The sequence below is a fragment of the Atractosteus spatula genome, chromosome 15 (genome assembly GCF_055471065.1).
Source record: "Atractosteus spatula isolate fAtrSpa1 chromosome 15, fAtrSpa1.hap1, whole genome shotgun sequence".
Lineage (NCBI taxonomy): Eukaryota > Metazoa > Chordata > Actinopteri > Semionotiformes > Lepisosteidae > Atractosteus > Atractosteus spatula.
In genome coordinates this window covers 14,101,989-14,115,224 of record NC_142720.1, presented here as the reverse complement: position 1 = coordinate 14,115,224, position 13,236 = coordinate 14,101,989, and the positions used below count along the sequence as shown (strand labels likewise).

The 13,236-nt window shown below is 35.7% G+C and overlaps 1 protein-coding gene across 1 annotated transcript in view; it reads right to left on the bottom strand.

The window, feature by feature from the left end:
• The window catches only part of slc24a3 (solute carrier family 24 member 3), a 105,954-nt gene that overhangs the window by 32,121 nt on the left and 60,597 nt on the right, over positions 1–13,236 (bottom strand). Inside the window, exon 3 of the mRNA XM_088934389.1 lies at positions 3,622–3,698. Coding sequence (XP_088790515.1) covers positions 3,622–3,698 — 77 coding nt within the window. The remainder of the gene's footprint in view (positions 1–3,621; positions 3,699–13,236) is intronic.

Below are 13,236 nucleotides of genomic sequence, written 5' to 3'. Positions count from 1 at the left end.
CACCCTAAGCACAGGCGATTTCACTTCTTCAAGTGCCCTTTAAATCCAAGTTGCTTGGCACAATATGACCCACTCTGTATTACACATCAGCAAAAAATCACATCTTAAAACATCCTTGAATTCAAATTTACTTATTAATATCGAATTATCTTAAATAAACGAGAATTGAAAACAGTTTTGTTTTAAAAAGTAGTTACTTTTATTGTGTTTGTTAATTCCGCATTCAGTTAAAACCTAGATGAAGTGAAAATAATAATCCAATTTATTTTACATAGAACCTTTCAAGTCAAAACAACCCAAAACACTTTAAAATTCAGAAAACAAAGAAAGAACAATACATAGGTCATGTAAGGCAAATTGCAATATAGTTTACTGCTATCTCACCTAATCTCCAGATCACAGATGATCATACTAAAGTCATGATTTTGGATCTCCTCTGTTTTGTCACCATTAAACTATAAATATTGTGGCATCCAAATGGTCTCCAAATGATAAATAGTTTGCAAGAATAAAGATATCTAAATGTGTGTCGGACCCATAGTCATTCTTGAAATAAAGCTGAATGCCACCAGCATTATACTGAAAATTAATATCAAGATGAGAGGAAACCTGACCAACATTTAAAATATAGATGCTGACAAAAAGAAAACTAAACAGAGATAACAGAATTACCCAAAAATGTATCAGGAGCTGTACATGTGACCCACTTTTTCAATGCACACTTTTTGTGCATGTGTAGAGAGTTACACTTCCCATTAAAAACTAACCTGAAAGTTTTGCTATTTGATAGAAAAATAGTAATTAAACTATTATTTTTGATGAAAGGAAGCTTTGCTGTGGAAGAAAATATTATATTCTAATGGTAATTGCAGTATTTTACTTGTGTAACCACACACCAAAGTCCAGCCTGTTGCCGTTTTTCCTAAAAGAGGAGTCCTGTAGGGTGGAGGGTGCAGTCCTGGGACCCCTGGTTCAATTGTAGACCTGGGATGCTGTCTGTGTAGAGTTTGTACAGTATGTTCCCAGTGTTCGTGTGGGTTTCCTCTGGGTGCTCTGATTTACTCCCACAGTCTAAAGACATACTGGGAAATTTGCCCCAGTTTGTGTGATTGGCCCCAGATGTCTGTGTCTGTGTGTCCCCTGAGACGGACTGGCCTCCTGTACAAGGTGTACCCTGCTTTCTGCCCGTTGTCTGCTGGGATAGGCTTCAACTCCTCCTCGACCCTGAATTGGATGAAGTGGTTAGAAATGGATGGATGATAAAGATCTTAATTATTTTCATTGCATTACATATTCAGGCAGCTACACTGCATATGACATTTATTCATATTTATAGCTTAATGTGGAATACTGCATTACAAAACCATTACATAACAAAGAGAAAACAAAACATTTACTTGTGTGTTATAAAACTATGTTATACTGATGTATAGGCAGAGCTGTTGAGTAACATGCTTTAATTAGATATGTATCAACATTGAATATGGAGTCAGGATTCCCATTTGGATATCTTTTTCTAAATGGTTTATGTCAAGAGACTTTGATGATCTACTCCTTAAGTGCTAAATTGCAAGTTAACGCCTATGGAGATGAGAGTGTGGTTGACTGCTAGAACAAAGAGTTGTTTAAGCTAATAAGCCTTATAATTCATTATTGATTAAAGTAAAAATGGGCTGTTCACACTTTTACAAGAATTAAGCTCAATAATTGGTTGACTATGGGTATAATTCATTGAGTGCACAGCTTGTCATACTTACATGCTAGTTAAGATTCAGTGACTCTCCAAACTACAAGGCCAGAGTGGAAATGACTCACACGTCACAGTCTGCTTGACCTCTGTAGGTGGGTGTGAGTAGGGGTGCGTGAGTTTGTGTGTGAGTACTAGAGGCCTCTGAGTGTTGCCTGCAGTGGAATTATTTCTTTTAGGACAGAACCTAATAAATGAATGTCAGATGCCAGCAGGACCCTCCAGTCTCCCCCTCATTTGCTTTCTGTTCTGACAGCCTGGATGACAAGAGGAGAGGGCTAATGTGTTCAACAAGGGGGAACGACCTGGCCTGCTTGATGCTACACATATACAGTAGGTAGAAGAAACACTGCTGTTGGTTACCAGTCCAAGAAGAGGTCTTCTCTAGTACCTTAGTTTACTTCTGCTTTAATTTGGGGATTCATTTTTTTATAAAGGACCTTGATGAAAATTTTCTTGAACCTAAAAATTTCATGTGGTATTCATTGTCCTTGATGGAAAAATTCTAGGAAGCTGGTTAAATACCTTGCTGCCTCTTAATTGTAGATGTGCAGTATCCAGACATAGAACAAAACTGCCCATGAGCTGCTACCAACATGTGGAGCAGAACTACATTAAAGAGTCCATTATGAAGCAGCTTCATGAACTTTCCTACCAGTTTTTCAATGGCACATTACTAAAAAAATAAGAAAAAAAGATAAGGATTAAGTTGGAGGCTTTTCCCAATTCACCACAGTGTTGTTCCTTCCATACTTAATTTTTTAATACTGTACAAATACAATACAGTACAAATGCAATACAGCTTACATTTCCTGGTATTCTCTTCCAAGTAATTATTACTAGAATGCTTTGTACAAGCCAGTTATTGGAAGTGATCCAGATACAGCATATTTTATCATAGTGCTGCTTCACACAAGATACCCAAACACTGTAAATCCTATATATGTAAATCTGGTTTTAATTTTAGCATATTTATGGGCTGCAATAAATAAACTTCCAACAGTGTTGACAAGATTCTAATAGTAGAGCAGTTAACGGAGATCTTTCTATCCAGCAACAGATGCTTTTCTGTACTTATCATTTTGTTTAGACTTGGGTTGAATTTGTTTAAATATGGGTACTTGCCAGAGACGATATTTTTTTGTACTGCAGAGAAAAACAACCCATTAAAAATCAAGACAGTTTTGCTTAAGGAAAGGACCCTCGGTTTACCACAAAATTGACTAAATTTATATGACTGATTTTTTAAGTTTTATCATTACTAAATCCAAATGTCTAAAACTGAACTAAATAAATAAAATAAAAAAAACAATTTGTGTGTTTCATTTATACTGAACATCAAAAAAACATCATTCTATTTCTGCAAGTACTGTATGTTGTTTAAAAACTAGATCACACTGTGGAATCTACAGTTCAGAGACCAGTGAACATGTACTTTTCCAGGGTGTAAAAGGAAATGGGACAGAATCCTACGAGATAGAATCTGAAATCTGGTGAAAAGTACACATTGCATATGTACAACCTTTAAATTGTAGCTACATACAGTACTACTCTGTAACTTTCAGAAGTAGACCACCTGTTTATAAAACCCGGTTGATGAAAAATATTGATCAGTGTTGCCTGTCTCAACTGTGCAATAAAATGTCAGTGCACTGGCTACAAAAATACTGTCACTTTCCTGATAACTTTGTGAATTTATTGCTCTTATAAGTGATGTTTCTTTTTATGGTCATTATATATAATGTTATTTACATTTAATATAAAATCATAAGAAATGTAAGTAAGGATCACCATTTAGATTGAGATGTGTCTTCTTTTTAAGTCAGAGCTCCTAATCCAGAGTGCACTTGTTAAGGAAATGCCTGAACACTTACACAAAAGACATGCAGCGCAATGGCTCCTTCTCTTCTTTCCTTGTGTGAGAAAAGGTCTGTGGGGAATTCATGAAGAGCTGAAAGAAGCAGAAACATGGAATTACCCAGAGGCGCTCTCTCGGCGAGGTGCCACTGGACGACACTGACATGATTGATTTGCTCTCGAAGGTTCCCGCTGCCTCGATAGATTTTGTACCTGATTACCAGCAACAGGGACAGGGCTACAGAGAGAGATAATTGAGAGGCGACTCCTCCCGCGCAGCCTGCAGAAGCAGAGCAACCGGATTGTGAGCACAGAAAGGGGGGAAAGCTAGAAGAACAAACTAAAAAAGATGTGAGACAGTGATTCTCTCGGTTACATTTCTAGATGGAATCAATAGTTTGGGATCCTCACCTGCACAGAGTCCAGAAATGTGACAAGTATTGAACCCTGTTTAGCAATTCATGCTGTCTATAGCATGCATACACCTTGGAGGCATGTTACTACTGCTCTTAGTCTTTTCACCAGTGGATAGTGGAGTTTTGGTCAAGACACGGCAGTCAAGAAGCCAGCCTACACTTGGTTTCACATCCAGTTTGGAGAGACTACTCTAGAGGTAAATAATCCACTCTGATTAAATGCAATTAATTCCTTCTGAGCCCTACAGATTTAAAACAGTCAGGTCTACCTGCTTGCCCAAAACCATACATACATTTGTTACTGCATATGATCAAATCTAGAAACTGAGCAGACTGCATTGTAACAGTCAGGGACTGCCGTGACCTTATTATGGTTCATGGTTTCATTGATTTGTTAATTGGCATGAGAATGTAGGCATACTGTATGTCTCATTATCAATTATTAGGGCAATTAGTCAATTAGCTGCTCAGTAGCCTCAAGAAGGGTTTGTTTTTCTCAAACTGTCTTGTGCAAGTTTTGTATTTTTGTTGAACTTTCTTTCCCCAGATATTTGTCTATACCTCTTGTTTTGCTGTTTTCATCAATATTTTTTTTTACAGCCATTACCCCCATATTCCAGATTGAGCAGACAGCATCTATGAAATTACTTGGTTTAGTTAATTGGACTACAAATTGCAAAAAATGTTCTGTAACTGTTCAGCAAAACACAACAATAACATTCAAAGAGGTATTTTTCATCATTAGGATTTAACATCCTTATCCATGTAACATCCATGTAACAATCCATGTTGTAATGGTTAAATGTTTTCAGCCTTTATCCTCAGAGTATTTGAAAAAAGCTTTATCCTGTTGCTAGTTTTCAGAACATGTTTGGGACTCATAGACTAAAGGCAGTTCAGCTTTAATTTAATTATTAATTTATTTTGATGAATGATTCAAGATTTCGTCATTATTATAATGTGATAACACAAACCTTTATGAACGCAGTCTTAGCATCTCTTTAGATGTAATTGTTCTGATCTTCTATCACATGTTTAGACTTGCTTCATCTTAATATACAGTATAGTCTATGACAGAGATTCGCGATCCTGGTCCTGGAGTACACCTGTGTCTGCTGGTTTTTATTCATGCAGGGCCCTTAATCATCACTAACCACTGCACCACTGCGCCTCTCCTACCCTACTACAGTGTTTCTCAGTTGTGCTCCCGGGTAACCCCTGTGCCTTCTGGTGTTAAGGCCTTTTCCTGAATTTCAGCTCTCAAAAAGCTGAATGAGATTTGCAATGAATGTGAACCCCATGCTACTTATTGCTTTCAAGGCCTCTCATTTAGGTGTTCTACCTGTATGTGGGAAGTTTATAAATGTCTTTGAAAAAAGAAAACAGCATAAAATGAACATGCAAATAAGATTAACATGAAATAAGAAATAAATGGCTTAGCTTTCAACATAACATCATAACTACTTAAAGCCGATAAGCCGCTAATTTTATTTTGGCCTTCATTATCTTACAATGGTAGACACATGCTCTCAAGGGTGCACATTCAATCCAGAGATGCCTAGGAGCACAGTGACTAATACTGCTACAGGAACACACTGGTGCGTGTCCAAAGAAACCTGGATTTTGGAGAGCTTAAAGTTGAAAACAGATGCATTCAATCAAGTTTTCATCTTAAAGCAAGTATAATGCAGTTGTGGTTTTGTAAAGTATGAAGGTGCAGTACTTGTGGACAACACATTTTTGGAGGAAGCACAATCACTTGTGTGTACACCAGTTGCTGCATATTTTGATGCTATACCATTTTTATTAGAGTTCAAGAAGTCAGGGTGATTTGTCTTTGTTTCATTGTTACAAAACATGGCAGAATTCACTGCACTCATGCAAAACAAAAGGACAATGCAGTCATGACCTTCAGAGACCTTAATCCCTGCCAGGCATCATTGTATACCTGTTGGTGAGAGAGGGCTGCTTTTTGGAATTTAAAACAGGAAAGTTGGTAGAAGAGGGGATAGGAATTAGGTTCTAAAGAGTCAAGTAGGGTAACTGAGTTCAGATGCATACCTGAAGGCCTTTGTCTTTTTTACAGTTGGTGGGAGGGGGCAGTTTTCAAGCCTAATTAACCTTCTCCTGAGCTAATGCACAGTGCCTTATAGGGCAAGTGCAGTTAGAGGCTGTTATTTTGCAGCCTCAATGGACAACAATGTGACTGCTGCTATCATGCAAGACTAGTCCAGGCTTTCCATAAGGTACACACATAGTGTTTCAGTGCACAATATACTGTACCTGTAATTACTTTTAAAAAGAGCACTAACCAACCCATGTTCCCACTAATTTAGTTTTATTCTGTAAGGCATATATCAAACCTTTTTCTTAAGGGCAACATTAGGGAGTCTTCGGTCTATTGAGCTTACACTATGACTGTATAAGGCTATATGTTCCCTTAAGCAGCTAATGTTTAAAATAATTTATTTTGGAATCGTTTTTTTGGATTTTGGAATTTCCTCTTATTGTTTATTATAGACTCACCCAATTTGGAATTTTTACTTGAGACTTTACCTTCCAGCAGTAATTCCTATACCTCTACAGGGAGAATGAGGACCTGCAGACATGCTTCTTTGACATGACCCCCTGCTGGAACCATTCATCCTTTGACACACACTTCAGACTTCACGGGTCCTTATAGGAGAGTTATCAATAAATAAAGAAGCAGCAAATTTTTCAATGGCGTCACTGCAAGCTGACATGTGCTCTGAAATTTCTTGGAGCTGCTTTTGAACCAACAAGCAACCACCCTACATTGGTGGTGGGATCCACCACTTATAGAATCTCAGTCGCAGTCAGCTAGTTACGTGACACAGGCTCAGACAGGCAGAGGATTCTGCCTTTGATTTTACCGATTTCAAATCCATTTCTACATCCTAAACCAGAAACAGTTTTTCACCCAATAAAGTGGAAGAGTCTTTGAATAATTTTGATGTTTTGCAACAGATTAGCCTGTAACATACAATGTGGATGAACATACAGTGTTACATTATTGTGTCCTGATTCAGGAATCTACAATATGTTAATTTTCAAATCTTAGATGATTTAAACGTATGATTCCCATTAATTGCAAAAACATTTTTTAAGGACATGACCTACCACTGCAGACAATTAAGGAAAGTCACCGCTGATTTTAAACACAAACTTCATAACAAAAATTAAATTAAATATATATGAATGCCATGCATTTATATTATTATCTTACAACTCTAGATAATATTAAAAACTCTAACTAATGGATCTGATTTCATTACTATAGGTTATCAAAGATTACATCATTTAAATTGATAAAACACCTACACCACTTAATTTTAATGAGCAGGTACTATATTACTTTGAGCTCCCACATATTAATTCATGTGGGTTCAGGGCTTAATCACTAGAGACATCGCCAAACATAAAATGAGGCAAAAAAATACAAAAAACGTTTTTTTTATTATTATGGCTGCACAGTTTCATGAAACAACAAAAAATATCTTCAGCTAGCAAGTTAATGAAACAAAATGTATTAAGGTCCCCTTCCATCCTAAATACATTACAACTCCCATTAGCATGGTAAAATTTAACCGATTTTTGCATATACACACATTGCATGCACTGCATTTAATTTACATTAGCTTCAGTATCAGTATATATGTTTGACAGGATGATGCAAACAGCACTTATGAGATCAATAGTGCTCCAACAGATCAAGGGAGCCAAGCTCAGCTCAATAAGTGTGCAGATTTTGTTTCAGCTTTGCATTTCAGTCTTTTATTATTTGTTCTTGTTTTCAGAGTGCCTAGAATATAATGAACATTATCTGAATTATGTGTATGTGAGTTCTCCATGATATCTTGAAATAAGAGAGGTTTTTAAAATTTCACTGAAACAGAATGACATTACCTTTTAAATTAAGCATTACGCCTTTACTAAGATACATAATATTATTAATGCTCACACCTCAAGAAGGCTCCACGGCTGAACAGTTGTGTTTTCTCTCTTCCTTTTTTTCAGCATGGAATAAACCTATTACTTGTTCCTTTGCAACCTACGAACGCTGACGCAGCGACCCACCTGAACTAATATTATTAATGACCATACACATAAAACTCTTAATATTATTCAATTGTTCTCTATTGCAGAGTGAATGACCATCAACATTATTGACTTGCTTTGGAGAGTTATTGTGAAGGGTTTTGGACATGCTAAATTATTAATAAAAATTAACTAGTCTATCATATTAGTACAGTAACAACAAAAAAACAATCACCAACAAATTATAAAAAGGAATATATATATATAATATCAATATATTCTGTTATTTTTCCAGCTATTATTTCTCAGGTTTTTAATTAAGCAACATCTCTCACTTGTTATTCTATTTCAGGGTAATTCTGTCCTATCCCGTAGTGTCCCAGAGAATATAGAGACATACAATACGCTCAGCCTAAACTAATGGTATTCCAATTATGTGCTTCTTCTCATCTTCCAATATCCAGACCTGGAGTTCCACAAAGAAATGTTCAAGAAAGTGGTGCTGTGAATTTCTACGGACAAAGAAGTGATGTAATTGCTATGCATATTCTGCAATAAAAATAGAAATATCTAAAAAATCTATTGCCATTCATGTAAAATATGCATTGTTAAAAAATGAAATTACTGAAACAATTTTGGAGCTATTATTTTTTAGCTGTAATCCACGTGTATTATTAATTATCATACCTCATCAAGGAAATTAAATTATATTTTTTCTGGTAGCCAGAGGTTGAGCTTTCAGTTTTAGTACATAGCATGCACATAACATATGTTGACACAAGATGTAAGCTGTCTTTAATTAAATAAGACTTCAAAGTATATTTATATTTACTGTATATACTTCTATATATTTTAGAATGTTTTACTGTATATGATTGATAAGGCTAAAGATGCTTTACAGTACAGCAGTGCACAATATATTTCATATTCTTCATATATTTTATATTCTTCTTTGTCCATTAGTTCAGACTTCAGTTGTGTCCTGAATTCATACAAGCAGACATTAATAATTGTGTGGCATCACTCACATTAGCACTCACATAAGCTGAGAGGCCCTACAGCTTCTTCAACAATATAGACTGTAATAGTTTGTTCTATATAGACTTCAAGAATACATGACATAATAGTTCCCTTATGGATAATAGAGGTCCCTTATGGATCTGGAGTTTAGTATGCTCCATTTTTTTATTTCCAAATTAATAGCAATGAACTTTTTAGAAAGGCAACACCTCTGTAGAGTCAGCAAATGTGCAAGAACCTTTGACTGGGGTATTAGCTGAGTGATGGTAGCAATAAATATTCAACACTGTTTCACGGTGTAAGCCTGTTTCTCTATGACACCCGCTACACATTAATGAGATAACTGCCTTCTACAATGTACTGCACTAGCAGATGAAAATGGAGCTGCAATCAGAGAATCCTAGGATTCTCATTTTTTAAAGGCATTCCTGTAATATTAAAAATAGTTGTTCTTTGGTGATATTTGCAGTTTTGAGCATCAAACTTGCAAATTGAACATTCCAGTCCTAATGTTCACTGTGCCTGAAGAATGTTTAACAAAGGCTAGATTATGACTTCATTACAGACAGTAGCAGGGGTCTATATTGTTGAAGAAGCTGTAGCACCTCTCAGCTATCAGTCAAAAAATCATAAATATCTTCTGTATGAATTCAGGGCACAAAAGCATAGTCTGAAGTAAAGAACACAGAATAATATAAAATAATGTATTGTATATGTAGTGTAGTTTAAAGTACCTCTAGCTTTATCAATAATATAGTGATTAAAATGTTGAAATACAGTTCTTAGAATATAAATATACTTTGAAGTCTTATTTAATTAAACTAGATCTTGGTGCGATCCAATAATTTTACTGGAGACTTGCAAATTAGCTATTTTCCAAAATACTCTTTTTTAGGCCTGGTGGACCTAAAACTTACTTAATTCACTAAGGACTCTTCCCTACTGGCAAAAAGCAATCTAATTTATTTACTCTGGAGTGGGCAGTTTGCCCACAGTTTTCCCCACAGAGAAAATGCACCCTCAGTCTATTTCCATTGTCAAAACATGATAGACAAATCTGCATTCTGAGATGGAACGCATACCCTTGCTGTCTTGGATATCCGCATTTCAGTTTGTGGATGTAAGCAAACAATTTCCATCATACTTTGCCCCAGTCTTCATACGAACCTGACTGATTTGGGGTCATGTGAGCTTTGCTCTGGTACAGTATGTGTGAAAACCAAATCTCTGTCTCTTAACTAAGCTGTCATTTTAACAAGATGGCATCTGCTGAGGTACACATGGGCCTCTATTATCCAATTGCTTTGTCTTTGGAGAAATAAGTGTTGACAAGCTAATTAGTTCAAGGATTGCCTTCTCTTCTCTTGGGGTATGGGCATCAATTAATGCAGGCCGTTCACCTGTGATAGCCAATTTACAGTTTAGACAAACCACTGCATCAAAATGAACTGTCACTTGCTTTGTTTAATTATTACAGAGTTGTTTGCTGCTCAGTTTGGACTAAGATTTTTGGCAGAAAGGAGTCACTTCAAGCTGCTTTTCAAAATTGGGAACTAGAATTAAAAAATCAATACAAAAAGGTGAGCATTTTCATCTCAAGGCAGAATGGGTAAAACCTTATGCGATTTTGGAATGTGAAACCTGGGTAATAACTTGGACACACATACAGCATTAAAATGAATGTTTAAATATTTACATATTTAGTCAATACTTTTTTCTTTAGTTTTGTTGTTTGTACACAGTTACACTGTAGGTGATCTATGTATTGCATTCTAAGCACAGCAGTACATGTCATTCCATGTTTGCTTGCTTGGTGTTAACAGCAGTCCCTAGGTCATTAATGATCTGAGTGGTGTTTCTGAATTTGTTGTCTCTCCAGCAAAGGTCTTACCATAATATTCAGAGTAAACTGTTGGGAAAACCATTTCACAGATCTGGAGGTTATTCCTTTATGGTTTTAAACATGTTATGAAAAGATACGTACTGTAGATGGGAATTTGATCAGTTCAGTTTAGATCATGGTTCCAAATATTCCAAATTTCTTCATAAGCAAAGACTGATGTAGATTTACCTACAGCTTTTAAATTAAAACGGATAACAAGTAGATTACAGCAAACTAGTATTTAGTACGGTACTGCTTTTTTTTGGACAGAGAAAAGTTCCATGGCAAGACTAGACCCTATATCAACATACAAGCCCAGGATAACAACAAAACTGTCTTTCTGGGGTTATTATTCTTTAAACAAATTTAAAAAATGTTTACTCACAGATAGCACTTCAAACAGTTTACAACGGTATACAATATAAACCAGGGTAAAGCCAAGTGGAACTATGGTAAAGAAAGGGGAAACATAAAAGCTAGGTTACACTGGTGGTCAAAGTTTGGAACTTTTAAATTAACATTGAATTTGCTGCCTCGCAGCTCTTAGTATCAGTGAATGGATGGATAAATTAAATAAATTCAGAACTACACCAGATTTTTCCACTTTTCTATCCCACTCCCGTTGCAGAAAAGACAATATTTTATTCACATTTCTCAACTATGTGTGGCCTCTTAGATAACAGATGTTGGAGATAACAGGTACAATATATTAAGACGACAGGAGAATTAAGACTAGTACCGACAGACCACCTCACAGCCCACTGCTCAGAAAGAGAAAGGACCCCACTTCTGGCCTTCCCAGACTAATCCATGCAGTGCTCAGGTAGCTGCTTATTATCAGTATATGGTTTCAGTTTAAGTATTTTTTTATAACTATAAACTACCAGTTCTGCAAACTAACAAAAACAGCACTAGTTAAACACAATCACATCACTAACACATCCGGAATGTAAGGTTTTACTTTATGAAGATGCAAAAGGTCTGTCAGCTTCAGCTCCACATATAACATAAAAACACATTTGAAGTCTATAAAAGTTAACAAGTCTGGACATCAATGTTGGATGGACCATTCAATTGGCCAGCAGTGAAGGTTTCTGCGGATCTGAAGGAATAGCATTGATTCAGCCTGAGTAGTACCCAGTCCAACAATCAACACAAGATTTACAGTCTACTACACACATCTGCTTTGTATTTACTAACAATTCCCTGAAAATGTATTCAGGCAATGAAACTGGCTCTGTGCATTTGTTTCAGAATGGTCTTGGACAGAACTTTTCAACAGACAAGCAAATGGAGGAGCATGCACTGGAGAAGGGAATTGGAAATGGGGGTTCATATGAGTTTAAATAAAGCTTCTATTTCATAAATTTAAAAAAAATTTAGAGCAATTTCCTAGATATGCAGTCCTCTTACATTCTACTTAATTATAACCAGGGAGCGCATGGTTATATTTTACACTTTATAGTACAGTGTGTTTAAAGCTTTACTCAAATGAAGTTACAGTAATATGGCAAGAAACTACACTTCATAATGAGATTTAAAATATATTATTTTGCTCAGAATATTTTATGTAGTTCATTTAAAAAAATAAAGAAAAACATTTGATTATTACAACTCTTAGACGTGGAATTTGAATTGAGAACAAATCCAGATTCTTAAAATTTCCTTAATGATTGTAACATTATTTTAGGTACAAGCATACGCAACTTTTAATGTGTCAAACTGGCCAGTCATAGTGTACAATTTGAAAATGCTTTTTTTATCATTTATTGTTTAATTCTATCATTGGAGTATTTAACAAGTTTAATGATTTGTTTAATTTGAAAAAAATCGCTAAAAGCATATGAAAGCTATAAACAGTTACAGTATATGATATCATAAAACTAGCCTCTGGGAAGAACAAAACAAAACTTTCACTATCCCTGCTGTTGGAATACTAGTAGCCAGAATTTATCAAACATAATTTACAAGCAGTTCAGGTGGGTAGCTGCGTCAGCATGCGTAGGCTGCAAAGGAACAAGTAATAGGTTTATTCCATTCTGAAAAAAAGAAGAGAGAAAACACAACGTTTCGGCCGTGGAGCCTTCTTCTTCTTCTTCACACCTGAAGAAGGCTCCACGGCCAAAACATTGTGTTTTCTCTCTTCTTTTTTTTCAGCATGGAATAAACCTATTACTTGTTCCATAATTTACAAGCAGGCAACTTGAAAACTGATATTTAGGTTTATATATTATATTCTCATATATGTTTATATA